Source organism: Doryrhamphus excisus, linkage group LG22 (genome assembly GCF_037039965.1).
Source record: "Doryrhamphus excisus strain RoL-2023G ecotype Guam linkage group LG22, RoL_Dexc_Guam_v1.1, whole genome shotgun sequence".
Classification (NCBI taxonomy): Eukaryota; Metazoa; Chordata; class Actinopteri; order Syngnathiformes; family Syngnathidae; genus Doryrhamphus; species Doryrhamphus excisus.
In genome coordinates this window covers 3,228,745-3,255,678 of record NC_136378.1, presented here as the reverse complement: position 1 = coordinate 3,255,678, position 26,934 = coordinate 3,228,745, and the positions used below count along the sequence as shown (strand labels likewise).

General features: G+C 38.8%; 1 protein-coding gene across 2 annotated transcripts in view; it reads right to left on the bottom strand.

Moving 5' to 3' along the window:
- The window catches only part of col23a1b (collagen type XXIII alpha 1 chain b), a 149,432-nt gene that overhangs the window by 33,646 nt on the left and 88,852 nt on the right, over positions 1–26,934 (bottom strand). The window contains exons 3-4 of one of the 2 annotated variants that reach the window (XM_058063255.2): positions 13,996–14,060; positions 7,830–7,856 (exon numbers count right to left, since the gene is read on the bottom strand). In XM_058063255.2, the coding sequence (XP_057919238.2) occupies positions 7,830–7,856; positions 13,996–14,060 (92 nt within the window). Of the gene's footprint in view, positions 1–7,829; positions 9,080–13,995; positions 14,061–26,934 lie in introns of those variants that run through there. The other variant, XM_058063252.2, reaches the window with a different exon arrangement.

Genomic DNA, 26,934 nt, shown 5'->3' with positions numbered 1-26,934 from the left:
GTTTTACTAAGCAGAGACTCCAACAAAACCATATCAAATGTGTGCGTCTGTGTTTGTAGCGACGTGAACATCCACCAGACGCCCCCCCCCCCCAGCTTGTAAATCTCGGCCCCAACCTCACCAAAGTGCAAAACCAGCAGTGGAAGTCATCCACCGTGTTAACCTGTACAATAAAAAAAACCTAAGAGGGCTCAACCCCTGAAGGACGTCTGCAGTCGCTTTTCAGACCAGTCCATCAAAGTCTCCAAAAAAACACTTTGCAACTTCCTCCCTTGACAAGCATACTACACAAAGTGTTTGTACGCGGCCCGTTTGGGTCACGCTTTAAAACCAGAAATCACCTTCCTCTTCACCGTCATCATCTGGCCTTGGAGAGTTCACATAAGCTGGACTTCGACTTTTATCACGCTCTGGGGTGCCATCAGTCCACGTATATGATATAACAGGAGGAAGGATGGAAGTTCTTTGTGCTGAAAACTTTCTGCTTCTCTTATGTGCCGTAAATGCCGTGTAAATGGGAATAAAGAGATTTACAACATCAACTGAGAAGCATTTCCAAGGGATGCATTTTTTGCATGATTGATGGTACTGAGATATTCATAATATCAATGTATGCATGAGGCCGGTTATCATTAATAACTGGCAGGACGGGGGGGGAACACTCAGATGAATTATGATGCACTACATTAAGTGTGTGTCATTAAGTGTCCATGCATGAGTGAGTATATGGCGGGATTTGTCTTTGCATTCACTTCTATGATGCAAGAGGAAGGTTATCATTAATAACTGGCAGGAGGAGTGATTGCATTAAATATATAAAACACAACATGTGCCCATGTTAGGGTGAGCATCTCACAGGCTTTGACGTTGTGGGTGATTTCAGTCCGTGCATTCACTTTGATTATGCAAGAGGAAGGTTATGATTAATAACTGGCAGGCGGAGTGATCACATTCAATATATAACATGACACATGTTAGAGTGAGCATCTTGCAGGCTTTGACTTTGTGGATGATTTCAGTCTTGGATTTACTTCTATTATGCAAGAGGAAGGTTATGATTAATAACTGGCAGGAGGAGTGATCGCATTAAATATATAACACAACATATGCCCATGTCAGAGTGAGCATCTCGCAGGCTTTTACTTTGTGGATGATTTCAATCCTTGCATTCACTTCCATCATGCAAAAGGAACGTTATCATTAATAACTGGCAGGAGGAGTGATCACATTAAATATAAAAAACATGACATGTGCCCATGTCAGAGTGAACATCTCACAGGCTTTGTGGGTGATTTAAATCCTTGCATTCACTTCCATTATGCAAGAGGAAGGTTACAATTAATAACTGGCAAGAGGACTGTTCGCATTAAATATACTATAACATGACATGTGGTCATGTCAGAGTGAGCATCTCGCAGGCTTTGACTTTGTGATTATTTCAGTCTTTGCATCCATTTCTATGATACAAGAGGAAGGTTATGATTAATAACTGGCAGGAGGAGTGATCGCATTAAATATATAACACAACATATGCCCATGTCAGAGTGAGCATCTCGCAGGCTTTTACTTTGTGGATGATTTCAGTCTTTGAATTCACTTCTATTATGCAAGAAGATAATATAATTAATAACTGGCAGGAGGAGTGATCGCATTAAATATATAAAACATGACATGCACCCATGTTAGAGTGAGCATCTTGCAGGCTTTGCCTTTGTGATTATTTCAGTCTTTGAATTCACTTCTATTATGCAATATCATTAATAACTGGCAGGAGGAGTGATCACATTAAATAGATAAAACATAACATGTGCCCATGTTAGAGTGAGCATCTCGCAAGGCTTTGACATTGTGGATTATGTCAGTTTTTGCATTCACTTCTATTATGAAAGAGGAAGGTTATCATTAATAACTGGCAGGTGTGAGTGATAGCATGATTTCAGTCTTTCAGTGTAAAAATATGATGCAAATCAGCACGACGCATGTGCCGTGGATTTTGACTATTTCCAGTCTTTCTGTTTCTATTATGCTAAGTGTGCCATCATTGCAGTTTTCCTGACTTTATGGCCTATTGATTATTAATCATTAATAACTGGTGAGCTTGAAGATACGACTCGTCTACACAGTGCACGTGAATGCACCGTTTGTGAGGGAGTGTCCCATAGACTTTGTGCATTACTTCATATATTTGTAGTGTGCCCATAACCTGCAGAATAAAACAAAATAAATACGTGTAAAGAAATAAGGCATTAATGTTAAGACAAAGGTCCATAAATCCTAATAAACATCTCTGGTGAATTCAGAGGAAATTAAACATAATTTAGAGTGTACTGTATATGCACATATTACCATGTTATCCTGCGGTGTACCTCGCCATGTAAGTGGAACGGTCAGCATTCCCGGCACTTATATAGCCATTAAACACACTTCTGGAAAATAACTTGACCACAGGAGATCACGTCTGTGTATGTTTGTGAATGTGGATGATTTCTAGTGTGTGTGTGTGTGTGTGTGTGTGTGTGTGTGTGTGTAGTCCCAACGAAAAAGGGCGAGGGGTTGTTTGACGTTCTTTACTGTGTTCCCTACAGTGTAGACTCTCAATTAGCCAGTGGGGGGTAATTGTAGAGGATGCAGCTAAAAAGGTAGGGTGTCTATACACAAGAACAGGACGTCTACGCTGTACACTTCATTTTATTCCATAGATTAGACTCAATGGGCTTAATTATTCATTCATTCATTTTCTACTGCTTTTTCCTCATAAGGGTCGTGGGGGATGCTGGAGCCTATCCCAGCTGTCTTTGGGCGAGAGGCGGGGTACACTCTGGACTGGTCGCCAGCCAGCCATTCACAGGGCACATATAGACAAACAACCATTCACACTCACATTCATACCTATGGACAATTTGGAGTCGCTAATTAACCTAGCATGTTTTTGGAATGTGGGAGGAAAAACCGGAGTACCCGGAGAAAATCCATGCATGCACGGGGAGAACATGCAAACTCCACACAAAGATGGCCGAGGGTGGGGAAAGACAAAATAAGAAGCCAAAAAGTTACCACTTCCACACAAAATAGGAGGATAACTCATTCATTCATTCATTTTCTACTGCTTATCCTCACAAGGGTCGCGGGGGTGCTGGAGCCTATCCTAGCTGTCTTCGGGTGAGAGGTGGGGTACACCCTTTACTGGTGGCCAGCCAATCACAGGGCACATATAGACAAACAACCATTCACACTCACATTCATACCTATTGACAATTTGGAGTCACCAATTAGCCTAGCATGTTTTTGGAATGTGGGAGAAAACCCACGCATGCACGGAGAGAACACGCAAACTCCGCACAGAGATGGCCGAGGGTGGGGAAAGACAAAATACGAAGCCAAAAAGTTACCACTTCCACACAAAATAGGAGGAGAACTCATTCATTCATTCATTCATTTTCTACTGCTTTTCCTCACGAGGGGGGGGGGGGTGGGGGGTGTAGCCTATCCCAGCTGTCTTCGGGCAAGAGACGGGGTACACCCTGGACTGGTGGCCAGCCAATCACAGGGCACATATAGACAAACAACCATTCACACTCACATTCATACCTATGGACAATTTGGAGTCACCAATTAGCCTGGCATGTTTTTGGAATGTGGGAGAAAACCCACGCATTCACGGAGAGAACATGCAAACTCCGCACAGAGATGGGCGAGGGTGGGGAAAGACAAAATAAGAAGCCAAAAAGTTACCACTTCCACACAAAATAGGAGGAGAACTCATTCATTCATTTTCTACTGCTTATCCTCATGAGGGTGGCGGGGGTGCTGGAGCCTATCCCAGCCGTCTTCAGACGAGAGGCGGGGTACACCCTGGACTGGTCGCCAGCCAGCCAATCACAGGGCACATATAGACAAACAACCATTCACACTCACATTCATACCTATGGATAATTTGGAGTCGCTAATTAACCTAGCATGTTTTTGGAATGTGGGAGGAAACCGGAGTACCCGGAGAAAACCCACACATGCACGGGGAAAATGGGTTTAATTATGTGATGTTAAAATAAGGGATTCAACCCCCCCCACCCCCGTCAGTCCATCTCATGTTTCAGAAGGAACCAGTCAAAGCTACATGACCGCAACGTGCCGTACATGACATTCGCCTGTGGTTGCATCCAGAAATAATCACAGTCGGAAGACGACAATGACAGACGTGTTGTTGGCTGGAAGTCTGGCTTTCATGTGTACTCCGCAAGCGAGGGAGGCGGGAACATGGAGGCCCGATTGACCCGCTGTCTGTCACAAACTGACATTGCTATAGAAACACACTAACCGTGATGGTGACTGCGCATAGGAATTAGAAACAACGTGTGTTTTCCATGCTGTAGTAATTCTGGTAAATGTTAATTGTCTGACAGCGAGGGGAGGTTTGAGTCCCTCGGCGGTGATTGATGAGGAAGAAGTGTGATGAGGATGACATGAAGAGCGAAAACATACATCGGACATATGATCATACTCTCACAGCACGGATTTGCATAAACAACACGTCATTGACTCTCATTGACTTTGATGCACGCATTGTTTTTATGTAAGACATTCCAGGACACTTGGGAATTGCATTCATTTTCTACCGCTTATCCTCACAAGGGTCGCGGAGGGTGCTGGAGCCTATCCCAGCTGTCTTCAGGCGAGAGGCGGGGTACACCCTGGACTGGTTGCCAGCCAGCCAATCACAGGGCACATATAGACAAACAACCATTCACACTCACATTCATACCTATGGACAATTTGGAGTCGCTAATTAACCTAGCATGTTTTTGGAATGTGGGAGGAACCCGGAAAAAACCCACGCATGCACGGGGAGAACATGCAAACTCCACACAGAGATGGCCGAGGGTGGGGAAAGACAAAATAAGAAGCCAAAAAGTTACCACTTCCACACAAAATAGGAGGAGAACTCATTCATTTTCTACCGCTTATCCTCACGAGGGTCGCGGGGGTTGCTGGAGCCTATCCCAGCTGTCTTCAGGCGAGAGGTGGGGTACACCCTGGACTGGTTGCCAGCCAGCCAATCACAGGGCACATATAGACAAACAACCATTCACACTCACATTCATACCTATGGACAATTTGGAGTCGCCAATTAAACTAAAATAAGACAAAATAATAAGCCAAAAAGTTACCACTTCCACACAAAATAGGAGGAGAACTCATTCATTCATTCATTCACTAACGTTTATCCTCACAAGGGTTGCGGGGGTACTGGAGCCTATCCCAGCTGTCTTCAAGTGAGAGGTGGGGTACACACTGGACTGGTTGTCAGCCAGCCAATCACAGGGCACATATAGACAAACAACCATTCACACTCACATTCATACCTATGGACAATTAGCCAATTAACCTAGCATGTTTTTGGAATGTGGGAGGAAACCGGAATACCCGGAGAAAACCCACGCATGCACGGGGAGAACATGCAAACTCCACACAGAGAAGGCCGAGGTGGGGAAAGACAAAATAAGAAGCCAAAAAGTTACCACTTCCACACAAAATAGGAGGAGAACAATATCGGCATATTGGTTTTCCGCAAAAATTTATTTCCTGTACTTATTTTTGAGTTACAACCAGATCCCACTGCGCTTCCCTGCTAAGGCCGCTGCCCCCGTGACCCGACCTGGGATAAGTGGAAGAAGAGCGGACTGGAGTCATAAATAAAAGTGTGCTTAGGCCCCCACTTTGTGTCCACACAAACCCTGCTGACCCCCCCGTCCCCAATCATTTATTTTGTGTATTTTTTGTCGGTGATGGGATTGATTTCACTACACAAAGTAAACATCATTGTATCATCCAGATTATATATCCTCAAAGTACTCCATCGTGTAGTTGTCAAGTCGTCCAAAAGTACTTTTAAGGGCTGATTAAGACGGTGACAAAGACGAATCGAGTCGCAGACAAATAAAAACAAATGCTTTTGTGCCTTTGCTCCACCTGCGTGTAATTAGAAGCAGGCATTTCCCGTCAGGAGGCTCGTGCAGTGCCAGGCAGACTGGGAATCAGACTGGGAAAGAGCCAAATCCCCGGTTAGACAATATCCAGAACACCACACCGGGTAACAAGTTTGTACAACTGTGTGTGTTAGGGTGGGGGTGTGGGGGGGGTGAGGTTGGCATGACAGGTTGTCCTGCTAGAACACGCTCAGGGAATGCTGCACCCAGTTTGAGTTCCACGCTGCTGGATAGGCTCTTTTCAATGGAGGACAACAAGCCAATGGCATCTCTGGCCACTAGAGGCCGCCAAACCTCAGCTTAAAAACACCATTAAACAACTGGAAAACCTTTCTTTTATGGTTACTGATATCCTTTCATTCATTCATTTTCTACTGCTTTTTCCTCACGAGGGTTGCAGGGGGGTGCTGGAGCCTATCCCAGCTGTCTTTGGGCAAGAGGAGGTGTGGTTACTGATATCAAATGTGTATTATTTCAAACTCATTTGATTTTTTTTATTTGATTAATACTGTTGCGGGGCTGCATGGCGGTCGAGTGGATAGCGCGCAGACCTCACAGCTAGGAGACTAGGGTTCAATTCCACCCTCGGCCATCTCTGTGTGGAGTTTGCATGTTCCAAAAACATGCTAGGTTAATTAGCGACTCCAAATTGTCCATAGGTATGAATGTGAGTGTGAATGGTTGTTTGTCTATATGTGCCCTGTGATTGGCTGGCTGGCCACCAGTCCAGGGTGTACCCCGCCTCTCACCTGAAGACAGCTGGGATAGGCTCCAGCACCCCCACACAACCCCCTGCGGTAGAAAATGAATTAATTAATGAATTCTCCTCCTATTTTGTGTGGAAGTGGTAACTTTTTGTCTTTTTATTTTGTCTTTTCGCACCCTCGGCCATCTCTGTGTGGAGTTTGCATGTTCTCCCCGTGCATGTGTGGGTTTTCTCCGGGTACTCCGGTTTCCTCCCACATTCCAAAAACATGCTAGGTTAATTAGCGACTCCAAATTGTCCATAGGTATGAATGTGAGTGTGAATGGTTGTTTGTCTATATGTGCCCTGTGATTGGCTGGCTGGCCACCAGTCCAGGGTGTACCCCGACTCTTGCCCGAAGACAGCTGGGATAGGCTCCAGCAATATCCTCGTGAGGATAAGCGGTAGAAAATGAATGAATGAATGAGTTTTTTTCTCCTATTTTGTGTGGAAGTGGTAACTTTTTGGCTTCTTATTTTGTCCAGTCCAGGGTGTACCCCGCCTCTCGCCTGAAGACAGCTGGGATAGGCTCCAGCACCCCCACGACCCTCGCGAGGAAAAGCCGTAAAAAATTAATGAATGAACACTTTTGCATGATCAGATAATAAAATATAGAAATATGTAATTACATATACTGTACAATTTATCTGTTAGAATGAAAAGAACAAACGCCTTTAGCGAGAAAGATAAAGTGATTGATTGACGCATATTTTTTTGCCAGGCTTTCACGGGCCACATAAAATGATGCGATGGACCAGATCTGGCCCCCAGCCCTCGAGTTTAACACCTGTGAGAAATTCCAAAGGGTGTTTCAGCATTCATATTTCTAGTTATGTCAATCACTGAGTGTAAAAATGTTTTTTGTAATGTATCCAACATGTTAATAATATTTTTTCTTCCATTCATAATACATGTCATATCATGTTTGTAGTATATTAGTGTATTCAGGTGTGTACTATTCAATCATAAGGCAGGATAATGCAGATAAAGTTGGAAAAAAAAACACAGAAAAATCAGAAGAATTTCCAGGAGAGGTTTAAAAAGAGTCGTGATTGGCTGAAAAGAAGAGTGACAGGCTATACAACAAATGTTAAAATTACCGGGTATCCATCCCGTCCCGCCTTGCCCTGGTGAGGGTTAGAGATGAAAGCATGAAGCATTGAAACAGGTTAGAACAAGGCTGCAATTTGTTGGCTATGCTGGAAATGATTCAGGGTGGAATTCAGTGTGAATATAATCAGAAAAGTACACTGAAACCTCGAAAGTCAAACTCTATTCATGTTGTTCAATGAAAAAATTGGGCAAAAATGTGGGGAAAAAATATGTAAATCAGAATTAAGTGTCAGTACTTCGGACCTTTGATGTGCCTTTGTCGAGTCATGGAAGCTTTTACTTTGTTTTTTTCTTTTTATATCTTAACAATAGCAATTGACTTCTTTTTACACTTAAAAGGTTTTTCTGTACACTTAATTTTTTTTTCTTTTACATCTTAATAGCAATTGACTTCTTTTTACACTTAAAAGGTTTTTCTGTACACTTAATTTTTTTTTCTTTTACATCTTAATAGCAATTGACTTCTTTTTACACTTAAAAGGTTTTTCTGTACACTTATTTTTTTTCTTTTACATCTTAACAATAGCAATTGACTTCTTTTTACACTTAAAAAGTTTTTTCTGTACACTTTTTATTTTTTCCTTTTAAATCTTAATAGCAATTGACTTCTTTTTACACTTAAAACGTTTTTTCTGTACACTTAAATTTGTTTTCCTTTTAAATCTTAATAGCAATTGACTTCTTTTTACACTTAAAACGTTTTTTCTGTACACTTAATTTTTTTTCTTTTACATCTTAATAGCAATTGACTTCTTTTTACACTTAAAAGGTTTTTCTGTACACTTATTTTTTTTTCTTTTACATCTTAACAATAGCAATTGACTTCTTTTTACACTTAAAAAGTTTTTTCTGTACACTTAAATTTGTTTTCCTTTTAAATCTTAATAGCAATTGACTTCTTTTTACACTTAAAAGGTTTTTCTGTACACTTAAATTTTTTTTTCTTTCACATCTTAATAGCAATTGACTTCTTTTTACACTTAAAAAGTTTTTTTTGTACACTTTTTATTTTTTATTTTTTCCTTTTAAATCTTAATAGCAATTGACTTCTTTTTACACTTAAAACTTTTTTCTGTACACTTAATTTTTTTCTTTTACATCTTAACAATAGCAATTGACTTCTTTTTACACTTAAAACGTTTTTTCTGTACATTTTTTATTTTTATTTTTTTTCTTTTACATCGTAATAGCAATTGACTTCTTTTTACACTTAAAACGTTTTTTTCTGTACACTTTTTATTTTTTATTTTTTCCTTTTACATCTTAACAATAACAATTGACTTCTTTTTACACTTAAAACGTTTTTTCTGTACACTTTTTATTTATTTATTAAAAAATTGTTTTTTTCCTTTTACATCTTAATAGGAATTGACTTATTTTTACACTTAAAACGTTTTTTTCTGTACACTTTTTTTTCCTTTTACATCTTAACAAAAGCAATTGACTTCTTTTTACACTTAAAACGTTTTTTCTGTACACTTAATTTTTTTTTCTTTTACATCTTAATAGCAATGGATTTCTTTTTACACTCAAAACGTTTTTTCTGTACACTTTTTTTCTTTTACATCTTTTTTACACAATAGCAATTGACTTCTTTTTACACTTAAACACTTTTTTCTGTACACTTAAAATAAAAAATAAAATTGTACGATAGCGACAGTTGATCCTGGAAGAGATTATTTCTACTTTTGTGAGGAAAAAAAAAATGTCCAAAAAAATCAAGAGTTTGGAACAATGTGTTTGAGTTTAGAGGTTCCATTGTGTAATAGCTTTATAAAAACACCATTCATATCTGTGGGACATACTTTTTTTTTTTTAAAGCTGGATTTGTGTGTTAATAAAGCCATTCCGATGCTGCTCCGACACCCACACGGACACTTCCTGCTACACGATGCTACCAAAGTGATATGAGGTGAAACTGGGAATTGTGTGATCTGGAATCTCAAACCGGAAGGCTGCAGATGTGTCCATTTAGAACTGGGATGTTTTGTGTGCATATAAGTAAGATTTATGAGCCCTTAGGGAAGAATAACTTGCTTTCTGTCCTTAACACACACGTATACACACACGTATACACACACGTATACACACACGTATACACACACTACCCTTGGTGGTCCATTTACTGCTGTGTTCCGAGTGTGCACATATGTCACAGTCGGTATTGTTGCTTTTTAACGCAGTACAGCCACTGAATGTGACTTTTATACGAGTGCTGGTTAATACTACCTTGCTGGAAGAGAAGGAATTATACTCACAGGAGGTCCTGCAACAGAAAAAAGAAAAGAAACATGAGATATACTGTACTATACTGTATACTTAAGAGTACTTCCAATGTGGTTTTGTCTGCAATCAAACATGCTACATGAACATCAGATCGGCCGCCAGAGGAGTTTGTGGTGAAGATGTTATGATAAACAGACCTCGGGATTATTTGTAATGTTTGGCGTAGGCTTGTGAAGTCATGTAAGGTCTATGATGGAATGCATTAAGGTCTTGTTTTGTCATGCTTTGTTATTTAAAAAGAACATTTCCAACCTAAAAAAAAGTTTTTTGAAAAAAAAACAAAAACGAAAAAAAACCTTAAACCATATTAGGAAAGCAGGAAGTGAACAAATGTAACAGTTACTGATTGTAAAAGTACCAGATGGAGGGGTAGGATTTAATAAGCTTTGCTTCTTCCTACTCCTTTTGGACATGTGGAACTGTGAACTGATTATGTGATGCATTCAATTGTCATCTGATGCATGTTCAAATGAAATTAAACCATTACCATAACCTGTTAAGGTAGATTAAAACTTGAAAAAAGTATAAAAAAGTTAATATGAGCTAGCTAACAATGCAGCATTATGTGTATAAACATTTAGTTTTTGTTGACGTTTTGTTTAAAAAAAATCAGAAAAATAAAGTATAAAAAAAGTTAATATGAGCTAGCTAACAATGCAGCATTATGTGTATAAACGTTTCGTTTTTGTTGACGTTTTGTTTAAAAAAATTTGAAAAAATAAAGTATAAAAAAAGTTAATATGAGCTAGCTAACAATGCAGCATTATGTGTATAAACGTTTTGTTTTAAAAAAAATTGAAAAAACAAAGTATAAAAAACAGTTAATATGAGCTAGCTAACAATGCAGCATTATGTGTATAAACGTTTTGTTTTTGTTGACGTTTTGTTTAAAAAAAATCAGAAAAATAAAGTATAAAAAAAGTTAATATGAGCTAGCTAACAATGCAGCGTTATGTGTATAAACGTTTCGTTTTTGTTGACGTTTTGTTTAAAAAAAATCAGAAAAATCAAGTATAAAAAAAGTTGATATGAGCTAGCTAACAATGCAGCGTTATGTGTATAAACGTTTTGTTTTTGTTGACGTTTTGTTTAAAAAATTTTGAAAAAATAAAGTATAAAAAAAGTGAATATGTGCTAGCTAACAATGCAGCATTATGTGTATAAACGTTTTGTTTTAAAAAAAATTGAAAAAACAAAGTATAAAAAAACAGTTAATATGAGCTAGCTAACAATGCAGCATTATGTGTATAAACGTTTCGTTTTTGTTGACGTTTTGTTTAAAAAAAATCAGAAAAATAAAGTATAAAAAAGTTAATATGAGCTAGCTAACAATGCAGCATTATGTGTATAAACCTTTCGTTTTTGTTGACGTTTTGTTTAAAAAAAATCAGAAAAATAAAGTATAAAAAAAGTTAATATGAGCTAGCTAACAATGCAGCATTATGTGTATAAACGCTTTGTTTTAAAAAAAAATATATAAAAAAAGTTAATATGAGCTAGCTAACAATGCAGCATTATGTGTATAACATAATACAACACAATATATGTTACTGGCAACGTGAAATAACCAAATTGTATACTGTGTATGTCCAGTACTTCCTTTTTGTTTTGAGTTTGTTTGTATTACTGTTGACATTTTGTTTAAAAAAAAAATTGAAAAATAAAGTATTAAAAAAAAAGTTAATATGAGCTAGCTAACAATGCAGCATTATGTGTATAACATAATATAACACAATATATCTGACTGGCAACAAAACTGATGTGTTCCAGGGTGAAACTGTTGTCATTTTACAATAACTGAACATCAATTATAAATGGAGTAATTATTCGCATTATTGTATCCAACATATCCATCATGGCGGGCTACTTGTGGTGTTCTGTTACTATTCAAACACTCGGCAAATGCGGCCCAAATCTTTCTGTTGCGGTTGACTGAAAAGAAAAAGCCGTTTGCTTACACGACGAATGAAAAAAAGGCAGCGCTACGAGGATGTCGAGGGGAGACGAAGTTGGAGGTGTTGGGGTTTACGAGGCATGGAGACCGAGTCAATTACATGCAGTTGTGTCTAGACGCTGGGACAAGGACCTCCTGCGCCAGACGGTAAACAAACACGGCGACTCAAAGCGGACTTAAACTTAAACTTGACACTAACGAGAAGAACAGGAACAGGAGTGGTTAATATGAATGATGTAGAGGTTAACAGGGATGAACTGCAGGGGGAAAAATAATAAAAGTAATACAAAAAGAACTACCAAAAAAACACAAACATTCATTCATTTTCTATCGATTTTCCTCACAAGGGTCACAAGGGGTGCTGGAGCCTATCCCAGCTGTCTTACGATAGGCGGGGTACACCCTGGACTGGTGGCCAGCCAATCACAGGGCACATATAGACAAACAACCATTCACACTCACATTCATACCTATGGACAATTTGGAGTCGCTAATTAACCTAGCATGTTTTTGGAATGTGGTAGGAAACCGGATTACCCGGGCAAGCAAACGCCAAACAGAGATGGCCGAGGGTGGAATTGAACTCGGGTCTGCTAGCTGCATTCATCATTCAAATGAAGTAAAATAAAAATATAAGAAGACATTTTCAAAGACGATCATATGAAGCCGAATTAATGTAGTGAACAGGAAGTAAAAAAAAGAACAATGATGCTCCCAATGCTAACAATGCTAACATGTGTATCTAGTAAGGCCTTTATTGTCAGAATTTTTCTACTCGATTTTGATAGTGGCCAGCCAATCACAGGGCACATATAGACAAACAACCATTCACACTCACATTCATACCTATGGACGATTTGGAGTCGCTAATTAACCTAGCATGTTTTTGGAATGTGGGAGGAAACCGGAGTACCCGGAGAAAAACCCACGCATGCACGGGGAGAACATGCAAACTCCATACAAAGATGGCCGAGGGTGGGGAAAGACAAAATAAAAAGCCAAAAAGTTACCACTTCCACACAAAATAGGAGGAGAGCTCATTCATTCATTCATTTTCTACCGCTTATCCTCACAAGGGTCGTGGGGGGTGCTGGAGCCTATCCCAGCTGTCTTCATACGAGAGGCGGGGTACACCCTGGACTGGTGGCCAGCCAATCACAGGGCACATATAGACAAACAACCATTCACACTCACATTCATACCTATGGACAATTTGGAGTCGCTAATTAACCTAGGGGGCTGGAACCTATCCCAGCCTATCACACCCTGGACTGGTAGCCAGCCAATCACAGGGCACATATAGACAAACAACCATTCACACTCACATTCATACCTAGGGTGGAATCGAACCCTGGTCCTCCTAGCTATGAGGTCTGCGCGTGCCGGCCAAACACAAACATATTTGTACTATTTTGGTTTTAAACGCAGAAAACAATTCTAAAGACACTCTAACCAGGGCGGACGCTAACCAAGGTCCAACTGGTTACTCTTACTATTATTATTTTACTCACTCATAATTGGACCATCATTAATACTGTATTAACTATTCAGTCAATTGTCCTAGTACAGAGCCTAAAGGGTATCGTAGTCACGCGTTTACCACTGCGAACCGCATGTCGATGAACCGACGTGAACCGAACCGAGTCGCTGGCTCCAAGCTAAAGCGACACAATAACGGAGGGCAGTGATGTTAGCACTCATTAGCCTCATTACGACCGCAGCTGCAAGTCCTCAGCGAAGACGGCGTGACATCTGGACGGGGTTAGCGCTACCACATGGACCAGGTTAATGTAAGGAGATGGGCCAACCGAAGCCTGAAGGCCCCCCCCGCCTTTCCAGGTTGCCTTCCAGCCACTCGGAGAATGTTAGCGAGGGAACGAGGGAAGAAGACACGGAAAGAAAGAAGAAATAACAGGTGGCGGGTTTGACTTACCCGGTTCCCCTCGTCTTCCCATCCTTCCACGCTTTCCGGGAGGCCCTGTGAAAACACAGATGGAGCAATAAATTCCACAAATCTTCACTGGATGCTGGAGTAAAGAACAAGTGAGTCTCGCTTGTTGTTTCCCTGCAGGAGGTCATGTGTTGTGTGGCGTTCGTGTGCGCCGTCACACGTTGTGTGGTAGATAAATGAGTGACGCTGACGTAAATCGGGTACCACTGCAAGACCTACAGGTCTGTTGCTGCTTTACTTAGATCGGATTCATTAGATATTCCGACTTCGGCTTTGTTCGGCCATCTGGGCAAAGACGTTCCGGTGTCGGCGGGAAGTCTGGTCAGGTTGTAAAAAAATAAGCGGGTCGTGAGGAGTGGAGGATGTGATGTGGCCAAAATTTACGGAGTCGTGAATCATTCTGACACCTCAACCAGTTTCCGTCAGTATTGATCCAGGAACTGGATGCAACACTGAAAATTCACTTTTTATTCAGGAATATAACCTTTTAATAGTTCAATTCCACCCAGGATAAGTGGTAGAAAATGAATGAATGAATGAGTTCTCCTGTTTTGTGTGGAAGTGGTAACTTTTTGGCTTCTTATTTTGTCTTTCCCCACCCTTCGGCCATCTCTGTGTGGGTGGTACAGACAGTAAACGGTATGAGGGGCGGCACGGCGGTCGAGTGGTTAGCGCGCAGACCTCACAGCTAAGAGACCAGGGTTCAATTCCACCCTCGGCTATCTCTGTGTGGAGTTTGCAATGTTCTCCCCGTGCATGCGTGGGTTTTCTCCGGGTACTCCGGTTTCCTCCCACATTCCAAAAACATGCTAAGTTAATTAGCGACTCCAAATTGTCCATAGGTATGAATGTGAGTGTGAATGGTTGTTTGTCTATATGTGCCCTGTGATTGGCTGGTGACTAGTTCAGGGTGTACCCCACCTCTCGTACGAAGACAGCTGGGATAGGCTCCAGCGTGACCCTCGTGAGGATAAGCGGTAGAAAATGAATGAATGAATGAGTTCTCCTCCTAATTTGTGTGGAAGTGGTAACTTTTTGGCTTCTTATTTTGTCTTTCAGCACCCTCGGCCATCTCTGTGTGGAGTTTGCATGGTCTCCTTGTGCATGCATGTTTTTTTTTCCCGATTACTCTGGTTTCCTCCCACATTCCAAAAACATGCTAGGTTAATTAGCGACTCCAAATTGTCCATAGGTATGAATGTGAGTGTGAATGGTTGTTTGTCTATATGTGCCCTGTGATTGGCTGGCCACCAGTCCAGGGTGTACCCCGCCTCTCATACGAAGACAGCTGGGATAGGCTCCAGCACCCCCGCAACCCTTAACCATAAGCGGTAGAAAAATGAATGAATGAATGATTTCTCCTCCTATTTTGTGTGGAAGTGGTAACTTTTTGGCTTCTTATTTTGTCTTTCCCCACCCTCGGTCATCTCTGTGTGGAGTTTGCATGTTCTCCCTGTGCATGCGTGGGTTTTTTCCGGGTACTCCGGTTTCCTCCCACATTCCAAAAACATGCTAGGTTAATTAGCGACTCCAAATTGTCCATAGGTATGAATGTGAGTGTGAATGGTTGTTTGCCTATATGTGCCCTGTGATTGGCTGGCGACTAGTTCAAGGTGTACCAGCAAGTTGAAGTATTTGTGATTTTAGAAATAAGGAGTTAGTATGTTCTCTGTAGGTCAGCAGGCTGGTACTGAAAGTCTGCAAGTCACAGCTAATGTGAGTCGAAGGCACGACAGGACCCACCCCCACATGAGACAGGCGGAAAGAGACAAATGGAGTCAAAACAATGAAAACCTAAACTGGCACCAGTAAAAGTCAACCGATGACTCCAAAGTGGATCCAAGCATCAACACGGAATACTTCATAGCCGGTTTTTGTTTTGCCGACAACTGATAAATGTATCCGTGTTTACATAGTTTGTTTACGGCAAATGGTGCATGATTAAAAACAACCAATCAAATCCTTCTTCTGAGTGCTTGTGAACGTGACTGGAAAAGTCGGCGAACACCCTCGCGTGACAATACTCGAAATGGGCTAAACCCACCCAAACAAACCGATAAATCACACAAATGTTCACACAAATACAACAACACAATGCTAATGCTAGCGTGTGATTATTGTTCAGCATTACAACAACAGCACTGTTTATAAAATGGCCGCTTTAAAACATGTAGTAATAGTATATCTTAAAGTTTGATCTACTTTTAAGTTAGCTTCAAGTGTTCTATTAATCCGTTGTTAGAATGTTGGGAATGACAATAAGAGTTATTTTTGCAGACAAGCCAAGTTTGGGACCACCGGTGTTGCAAAAACATCCCGGATGCCTGAAGGTGTGAAATCCAGGCCTCTCGGCGAATAAACACAAGGGTTAACACGCCAAGCCACGCCATGTACGCACACACGCAGAGCACACGCTATGAAAATAATTGGGTCACCTGAAAGAGCACAGCCAAATAATAAATACTAATATGTATTCTCGTGGGGGCTGCACGGTGCTCGAGTGGTTAGCGTGCAGACATCACAGCTAGGAGACCTGAGTTCAATTCCACCCTTGGTTATCTCTGTGTGGAGTTTGCATGTTTTCTTCAGGTACTCCCACATTCCAAAAACATGCTAGGTTAATTAGCGACTCCAAATTGTCCATAGGCATGAATGTGAGTGTGAATGGTTGTTTGTCTATATGCGCCCTGTGATTGGCTGGCCACCAGTCCAGGGTGTACCCCGCCCGCCTCTTGCCTGAAGACAGCTGGGATAGGCTCCAGCAACCCCCTGCAACCCTCATGAGGATAAGCGGTAGAAAATGAATGAATGAATGAGTTCTCCTCCTATGTTGTGTGGAAGTGGTAATTTTTTTGGCTTCTTATTTTGTCTTTCCCCACTCTCGGCCATCTCTGTGTGGAGTTTACATGTTTTCTCCGGGTACTCCGGTTTCCTCCCACATTCCAAAAACATGCTAGGTTAATTAGCGACTCCAAATTGTCCATAGGTATGAATGTGAGTGTGAATGGTTGTTTGTCTATATGTGCCCTGTGATTGGCTGGCCACCAGTCCAGGGTGTACCCCGCCTCTTGCACAAAGAAAGCTGGGATAGGCTCCAGCACCTCCCGCGACCCTCATGAGGATAAGCGGTAGAAAATGAATGAATGAGTTCTCCTCCTATGTTGTGTGGAAGTGGTAACTTTTTGGGTTCTTATTTTGTCTTTCCCCACCCTCAGCCATCTTTGTATGGAGTTTGCATGTTCTCCCCGTGCATGCGTGGGTTTTCTCCGGGTACTCCGCTTTCCTCCCACATTCCAAAAACATGCTAGGTTAATTAGCCACTCCAAATTATCCATAGGTATGAATGTGAGTGTGAATGGTTGTTTGTCTATATGTGCCCTGTGATTGGCTGGCTAGCGACCAGTCCAGGGTGTACCCCGCCCGCCTCTCGCCCGAAGACAGCTGGGATAGGCTCCAGCTTCTCGTGAGGATAAGCAGTAGAAAATGAATGAATGTTTTATCCAGTTATATTCTTTATTTAATCCTAAATATGTTCCTGGTTTGATGCTCTGGAACATGTTAAAGCAAAACCAGAGAACAAAGCACCAAGAAGGGGTGTGTGTTTGGGGGGGGGGATGGGGGGGGGGTCCTCTACAGTATATTGTAAAGTCTGTTAATCACCATAACTTTAAAGTTCAGCATCTGTGCTGATGTGAGATCCATGCCTGAGGAAACATAGTGGAACTAAGTCAACCCACTCTCTCTCTCTCTCTTTCTCTCTCTCCAATGATCAAGACATTTTTTTTTACCGTGTATACGGAGCCTCTAATCCCCTCAGCTATTACCCCTAAGTGTCGTCTTGCTCTGCTTTGTATCACCTCTTCGGTCACACCTAAAGCGGACATGACACTGTGGATGTGGTCAAGGTGAGAGCATGCAATAGCGATTTTGGAGGCTGGTTCAATCACGACCTTATGACACACTACAGCATGTTATACCCTCTCTTTTAGTCTGTCAAATATACATCTATGACCCAATTTATTTCCCACTCCCCCCCATCCCCGGTATGTAAAAACACAGGCAGTGAATACTGTACTGTAACTGGATTATTGCCAGAGTCAATGTTAGTTACTGATGCAGCACTTCAGTGACTTGGATGGATTTGAAACATCCAAAAGTTAAATCATCGGTTTAACAGATGAAGTGGGCTTTGGAATTTTAATTTTAATTTTAATTTTAATTTTAATTTTAATTTTAATTTTAATTTTAATTTTAATTTTAATTTTAATTTTAATTTTAATTTTAATTTTAATTTTTTTTATTTTAAAAATTTTGATGTAAAAAATTTTAATTTTGAAAATAATTTTTTTCTCCCTCCTCGTTAAAGCCTCGTAAGATGAAAGCAGACAACGACTTAATTTTAATTTTAATAAATTTGATTTTAATTTTAAAATTTTTGATTTAAAAATTTTTAATTTTGAAAATAATGATTTTTTTCTCCCTCCTTGTTAAAGCCTCGTAAGATGAAAGACAACGATTTTAATTTTAATTTTAATTTTAATTTTAATTTTAATTTTAATTTTAATTTTAATTTTAATTTTAATTTTAATTTTAATTTTAATTTAAAAATTTCAATTTAAAAAATTTTAATTTTGAAAATAATAATGATTTTTTTCTCCCTCATTAAAGACTCGTAAGATGAAAGCAGACAACGATTTAATTTTAATTTTAATTTTAATTTTAATTTTAATTTTAATTTTAATTTTAATTTTAATTTTAATTTTAATTTTAATTTTAATTTTAATTTTAATTTTAATTTTAATTTTGAAAATAATAATTATTTTGTCTCCCTCCTCGTTAAAGCCTCGTAAGATGAAAGCAGACAACGATTTAATTTTAATTTTAATTTTAATTTTAATTTTAATTTTAATTTTAATTTTAATTTTAATTTTAATTTTAATTTTAATTTTAATTTTAATTTTAATTTTAATTTTAATTTTAATTTTAATTTTGAAAATAATAATTATTTTTTCTCCCTCCTCGTTAAAGCCTCGTAAGATGAAAGCAGACAACGATTTAATTTTAATTTTAATTTTAATTTTAATTTTAATTTTAATTTTAATTTTAATTTTAATTTTAATTTTAATTTTAATTTTAATTTTAATTTTAATTTTAATTTTAATTTTAATTTTGAAAATAATAATTATTTTTTCTCCCTCCTCGTTAAAGCCTAGTAAGATGAAAGCGGACAACGATTCGTGGCAGATAACATCGAAGAAACGCGTCAACACTTTGGGAAACAGTTTTGTCTGACAAGCTAACAAAACGATTTCTGGAAGAAACTCTCAGGTCTGGAAGCCATTAACCACGATAAACGAGGACTTACTGTATCACACTTACCTAAGAACTTTATTTATCCGTTAGGAAATTAATTTGTGCAGAGCATCAAAAACGTGTGCAGTTCATGTACCCAACAATACAACATAAAACACTAACAGTTCAATAACTCTATGATCATTACTTAAAGTGATACAGCTATAATGTACAGGGGAATATTCATTAACAAGCAATGCTTTATTGATAAATATCAACATTCCTGCAGCTTTGTAGCACCAGACAGCTGCAGATATGTTAGATAGCCTTTCTGTGCACTAATAAAAAAAGCACAGCTGGGAGTGAATGACTCTCTTTTCTATACGGGCTTTCATATTGCGGTGACCTTGCATGGAGGTCGAATGAGAGCATGCAGGCAAACAGCAGTGACGCACAGCTGCAGCGGGAGCGACAAGCAACAAGTCATCATCTAGCTCATTTCACTCCACACGTCCTCATCTAACGTCCTCATCCAAAGTCAGCACGTTTACTATTTGATGTCGTGGAATTGATTCTTTACACTTTCAAGCTAGCTGCACCTGCTTCTTGCCAAACGATTGAAAACAAAACATTACAATCTTTTACGGGGCTGATCAGTGATTAATAAAACAACCCCGCCGAGGTACACCGACCGGGACTAAACAGTGCAGATGGTTTGAAGCCACTCTTGCATGAACAGTTTCAGCTTTCCGTTCTCGTCTGCCAGAACCACAGTAAGACTAGCGGGCTGGTTCCTGGCATGCAGGAGTACCAGGTCAAAGGGCATAGGGTACATCGCTAAATTAATGCATACAGTAGAAAGCTTGTTTATGGTGCATTTAATTCATTTTCGCTGACGTAGCGAAGGTATTTGCTCAATTTTGCTAGCTAAAGATAAAAGCTAAAACAAACAAATACAAAGCCTCTTACACAATCTTGAGTGTATAAAAGGCCGGACAGAGAAAGGAAGGGTGTTTTTTTGCAGCTGCGCTGTAATAAGACCCGCTTACTTGTAGGTATACAGGGACTGCAGAAAAGCCCGGACATCTGTATTAGGATTTGTTGTCAGGAATAAACGATCTGGTTCTCATTCTATGATTTGGTTCTTTAAGATTCCATTATTCTCTATTCGAAACCCACTTAAGAGTCGTCAGGGGGAGTTCAAGCAAGGGCAGTGGCGAAAGCTGATTGGTCCAGGACTCCAGCCTCGAGTGTATAAAAGGACGGGCAGGGAAAGGAAGGGTGCTTTTTTGCAGCTGCTCTGTAATAAGACCCGCTTACTTGTAGGTATACAGGGACTGCAGATAAACCTGGATGTCTGTATTAGGTATTGTTGTCAGGAATAAACAATCTGGTTCTCATTCCATGATTTGGTTCTTTAAGATTCCATTATCCTCTATTCGAAACCCACTTAGAGTCCTCAGAGGGAGGATTTCTACAGTATGAATCACTGTTAATATTCATATTTTCATAGTTAGAGCATAGAATTAGACTCTGTAGATATGTTTTTAACCTTATTAGAGCCCTGTAGACATGAAATAACTTGGGCTGTCTTGGAATAGTCAACTTCTGAAGGTATTTGCTCAATTTTGCTAGCTAAAGATAATAGCAACATAGCATACAGGGCAGTGGCGAAAGCTGATTGGTCCAGGACTCCAGCCTCGAGTGTATAAAAGGCCGGGCAGGGAAAGGAAGGGTGTTTTTTTTGCATCTGCGCTTTAATAAGACCCGCTTACTTGTAGGTATACAGGGACTGCAGATAAGCCCGGATGTCTGTATTAGGTATTGTTGTCAGGAATAAACGATCTTTAAAATTCCATTATTGTCTATTCGAAACCCACTTAGAGGGAAGATTTCTACAGTAGGAATTACTGTTAATATTCATATTTTCATAGTTAGAGCATAGAATTAGACTCTCTACATATATTTGTATTACCTTATTAGAGCCCTGTAGACATGAAATAACTTGGGCTGTCTTGGAATAGTCAACTTCTGAACGTATTTGCTCAATTTTGCTAGCTAAAGATAAAAGCAAACAAAGGACAGGGAAAGGAAGGGTGCTTTTTTTGCAGCTGCGATGTAAAGACCCGCTTACTTGTAGGTATACAGGGACTGCAGATAAGCCCGGATGTCTGTATTAGGTATTGTTGTCAGGAATAAACAATCTGGTTCTCATTCCATGATTTGGTTCTTTAAAATTCCATTATACTCTATTCGAAACCCACTTAGAGTCCTCAGGGGGAGGATTTCTACAGTAGGAATCACTGTTAATATTCATATTTTCATAATATCCAAATTGTCCATAGGTATGAATGTGAGTGTGAATGGTTGTTTGCAAAACGAGAAATGTCGACTCCTGAAAAGTGGCTGGGCCAAAGACTAAACAAATGTAGCGTAGCATTAGCTCTCATGCAGACTGCGTGTGTGTGTGTGTGTGTGTTTGAACCGCTGCCACAAGACATCACAACAAGCGTTCCCATCGGAGACTGGCGCTGGCGTGTTATGGTAGGAATGGATACCGCAAAAAGACGACAACTTCCTCTCCCTTTGGGTCTTTCATAACAGCATTAGATGACAGATATCAAAATATTATGCAGAGCTGGTAACTGTGTTTGGACATGGAGCGGTGCAAACACAAAAAAAGCCCAAAGGGGGGTAAGGGAGGGGGGGTTTGGACCTCTCAGGGATAAGCATGGATTGAATTTGCTGCAGAATTGTCATTAGCGGCCCGTTTTAGACACACAAAATGTGCTATGAGCTTGGCTTTTCTACCATGCTTGGAGAAATAAACAGGCTTAGAATAATTCAGCAATACATAAATATTCCAGGGAGGGAGACACGATTGCTTCCAGGTGTCGATGCACATTTGACCACCAACTGCTAAAGCATCCCCTCGCCTTCCTTTCACTGCGCTGAGAATTTATGCGAGTTTTCCACAAAGCGATGACTTTCGCTTTCATACATCCTCGCTTTTGTCCATTTTTTTTGTCTATTTATACCTTTGTTGATATTATATAAATCTATATTATAATATATATAATATAATATACATTATATATAATTATATTATATATATTATATTATTTTACATTAAATTACATTACATTTTATTTTATATTTTATTATATTTGTAATATATTTTATTACATTTTATTCTATTTTATATTTTATTACATTTTATTATTATTATTATATTATTATTATATATTTTGAACATGTGTACGTTTATATATACATATGTATTTTTATTTGTATTGATTTTGGTTGGTTTCTCCCTTTTTCCGGAATATGAACATGCGACCTGAGATTGTCTATTTATGCCTTTGCCGATATTATATAAATCTATATTATATATATATATATATTATATTAATAATATATATATATATTATTTATTATACTATTTTACATTAAATTACATTAAATTACATTAAATTACATTTTATTTTATTTTATTTTATATTTTATTATATTTGTTATATTTTATTACATTTTATTATTATATATTTTGAACATGTGTACGTTTATATATACATATGTATTTTTATTTGTATTGATTTTGGTTGGTTTCTCCCTTTTTCTGGAATATGAACATGCGACCTGAGATTGTCTATTTATACCTTTGTCGATATTATATAAATCTATATTATATTATAATATATAATATATTTTATATATAATTATATAATTATATTATATATATTATTTAATTATATTATAATTATATTATTATATAATATAATTATAATTATATTATATTTATTATATATATATTATTTATTATATATATTATTTTACATTCAATTACATTTTATTTTTTATTTTATTATATTTGTTATATTAGATTTTATTACATTTTATTATTATTATTATATATTTTGAACATATATAATATAATATATATTACATATATTATATTATATTATAATATATGTTATGTGTAATTATATTATATTATTTTACATTAAATTACATTACATTTTATTTATTTATTTATTTTTTTTAATTTTATTATATTTGTTACATTATATTTTATTGTCTATTTATACCTTTGTCGATCTTTGTCGAACACAAAAACAACAGCAACACAAAAACAACAGCCATTATTCTCCAAACAATTCAACCCCAAAGAGTCTATTTTCCTCTCTCTTCAGTCTTTCTCTGTGGTCGGAAATGTTTCCTTAATGGCTTCCTGTAACGTTCCCAGAGTCCCCAGCGTATGTTCAACCATCCTTAAGGGGAGCCTCGTCTGGGCGCCCAGATTGGGTCCAACAATGTAATCAAGACATGCGCCGCTGATTCTCGTAATATCCCAAAACGCACACGACACGTGAGTCTGCATTGAAGGTGAGCTCAAAGCATCGTTCACGTGTTATGGCCGCTTTCAGGAAGCGTGACTTCATTTCAAAATAAACCGTCACATGGAGGGTGTTTTATGTCGAGCTACCTGTCTATGTGAGGACGCTCATCAAGTTCTCTCGGGAAAAAGGAAGACATTCATTTTTCCTTGAGACTTTGTGTTTGTGTGTGCGTTTCCTATTCGGAAAAAAAACTCCATTTTCACCTCTGTGGGACCTTGCGCAATCATCGAGAATCAGCACCTCGGGGCAACGAGGCTGCTCTAAGTTGAGCAGACGTCGTGTTGCGTTCAAGGCCCGCCTCTGGGACTGTAGTTACATACAATAGCAGTGACTGTTAGCACTATAATGAATGGCTATTAAATGGCACAGAATGAAGGAAAGGCATTAGGTAATATGGGATTATTAGGCTGGCTTATTAGCAGTCATCCATGTTGTTTTGGTTCAGTGAGCTAGGACAGCTGTTGGGGAACACATGTGTAACAGAACACAAAGAAAAATGGGGGGGGGGTACTATTTTCCTTTTCATGTACATGTTGTAATATATTCATTTATTGATGCATTAACATTTGTTGATGGAGTCGCTTATTAAGACTCTGCAGGCTTCACGGTGACGCTTTTTATGTTTCTACTGTATGTCAACAATGTACTTTGTGTTTTTTTTCAATCCCGAACAAAGCCCATTTTTAAGCGTTTCCTGCATCGTACGGTAGAATATGACTCTTATTAATGCCTGCTTGGGTTCAGCGAGCTCCCCTCTAAGGTTCACGTGCACACACGTGCTCTACATCAGTGGTTCCCAAACCTTTTACAGCGGCGTACCCCTTCAGATATATTTTACCCCCGTGTTTTTTAAATTAATTAAATTAAATTAACTAATTAAATTTAAATATCAAACAGAATTTTTATTCATTTTATAGTAATTCCGGATCAAAAATGTATATTTATAATCCACTCCTGCATCCACCCTAGTTCTAATTGAAAAGGTTTTCTTCTTTTGCACTTAAATGTTTCAGATCATGAACCAAATTTAAATTTGAGTCAACGACAACACAACTGAACAGAAAATGCAGTTTGAAATGCAACTTTTTATCATTAAAAAAGAGAAAATAAATCTTTGGGACTCCAGCTAACCACAGCGAGAGCCATTATCTACAAAAACAAGGAACAGTGGTGAACCTTGTTCCCAGGAGTGGCGCAGCGACGACTTATGGAAAGACTTCTGTCCCATAACATATGGCATAAAAGTAACATTTTAGAAAAAGAAGAGTAAAATATGGTGGTGGTAGTGTGATGGTCTAGGGCCGTTTTGCTGTGATAAATGGAACCATGATTTCTACTGTCTTCCAAAAAACACCTAAAGTAGAATGTCGGGCCATCTGTTTGTGACCTCAAGCTGAAAAACAAAACATTAAAATATGGTGGTGGTAGTGTGATGGTCTAGGGCCGTTTTGCTGTGATAAATGGAACCATGAATTCTACTGTCTTCCAAAAAACATCTAAAGTAGTATGTCGGGCCATCTGTTCGTGACCTCAAGCTGAAAAAGAACAGTAAAATATGGTGGTGGTAGTGTGATGATCTGGTGCCTTTTTTGCTGTGATAAATAGAACCATTATTCTACTGTCTACCAAAAAAAAAAATCTAAAGTAGAATGTCGGGCCATCTGTTTGTGACCTCAAGCTGAAAGAGAACAGTAAAATATGGTGGTGGTAGTGTGATGGTCTGGGCCTTTTTTGCTGTGATAAATAGAACCATGAATTCTACTGTCTACCAAAAAAAAAATCTAGTAAATCTAGTAGAATGTCGGGCCATCTGTTTGTATCACAGCTAAACGGTCCCAGACCATCACACTACCACCACCATATTTTACTGTTCTTTTTCTTTTTCTGTTCTTTTTACTGTCTACCAAAAAACATCTAAAGTAGAATGTCGGGCCATCTGTTCGTGACCTCAAGCTGAAAGAGAACAGTAAAATATGGTGGTGGTAGTGTGATGATCTGGGGCTGTTTTACTGTGATAAATGGAACCATGAATTCTACTGTCTTCCAAAAAACATCTAAAGTAGAATGTCGGGCCATCTGTTTGTGACCTCAAGCTGAAAGAGAACAGTAAAATATGGTGGTGGTAGTGTGATGATCTGGGGCTGTTTTACTGTGATAAATGGAACCATGAATTTTACTGTCCACCAAAAAAAATCTAAAGTAGAATGTCGGGCCATCTGTTTGTATCACAGCAAAACGGTCCCAGACCATCACACTACCACCACCATATTTTACTGTTCTTTTTCTTTTTCTGTTCTTTTTACTGTCTACCAAAAAACATCTAAAGTAGAATGTCGAGCCATCTGTTCGTGACCTCAAGCTGAAAGAGAACAGTAAAATATGGTGGTGGTAGTGTGATGATCTGGGGCTGTTTTACTGTGATAAATGGAACCATGAATTCTACTGTCTTCCAAAAAACATCTAAAGTAGAATGTCGGGCCATCTGTTCGTGACCTCAAGCTGAAAGAGAACAGTAAAATATGGTGGCGGTAGTGTAATGATGTGGGGCTGTTTTGCTGTGATAAATGGAACCATGAATTTTACTGTCCACCAAAAAAAATCTAAAGTAGAATGTCGGGCCATCTGTTTGTATCACAGCAAAACGGTCCCAGACCATCACACTACCACCACCATATTTTACTGTTCTTTTTATTTTTCTGTTCTTTTTACTGTCTACCAAAAAACATCTAAAGTAGAATGTCGGGCCATCTGTTTGTGACCTCAAGCTGAAAGAGAACAGTAAAATATGGTGGTGGTAGTGTGATGATCTGGGGCTGTTTTACTGTGATAAATGGAACCATGAATTTTACTGTCCACCAAAAAAAATCTAAAGTAGAATGTCGGGCCATCTGTTTGTATCACAGCAAAACGGTCCCAGACCATCACACTACCACCACCATATTTTACTGTTCTTTTTCTTTTTCTGTTCTTTTTACTGTCTACCAAAAAACATCTAAAGTAGAATGTCGGGCCATCTGTTCGTGACCTCAAGCTGAAAAAAAAAACAGTAAAACATGATGGTGGTAGTGTGATGGTCTGGGGCATCCACTCTAATCCTAATTGCACACACTCAAACACGAACGCTACCCTACTAAGGTGCCCTGCATTATATCATATACAGAAGCATATGTGTGTTGAAGCAAAGACATCCATCTCAGGTAACCGCAGCA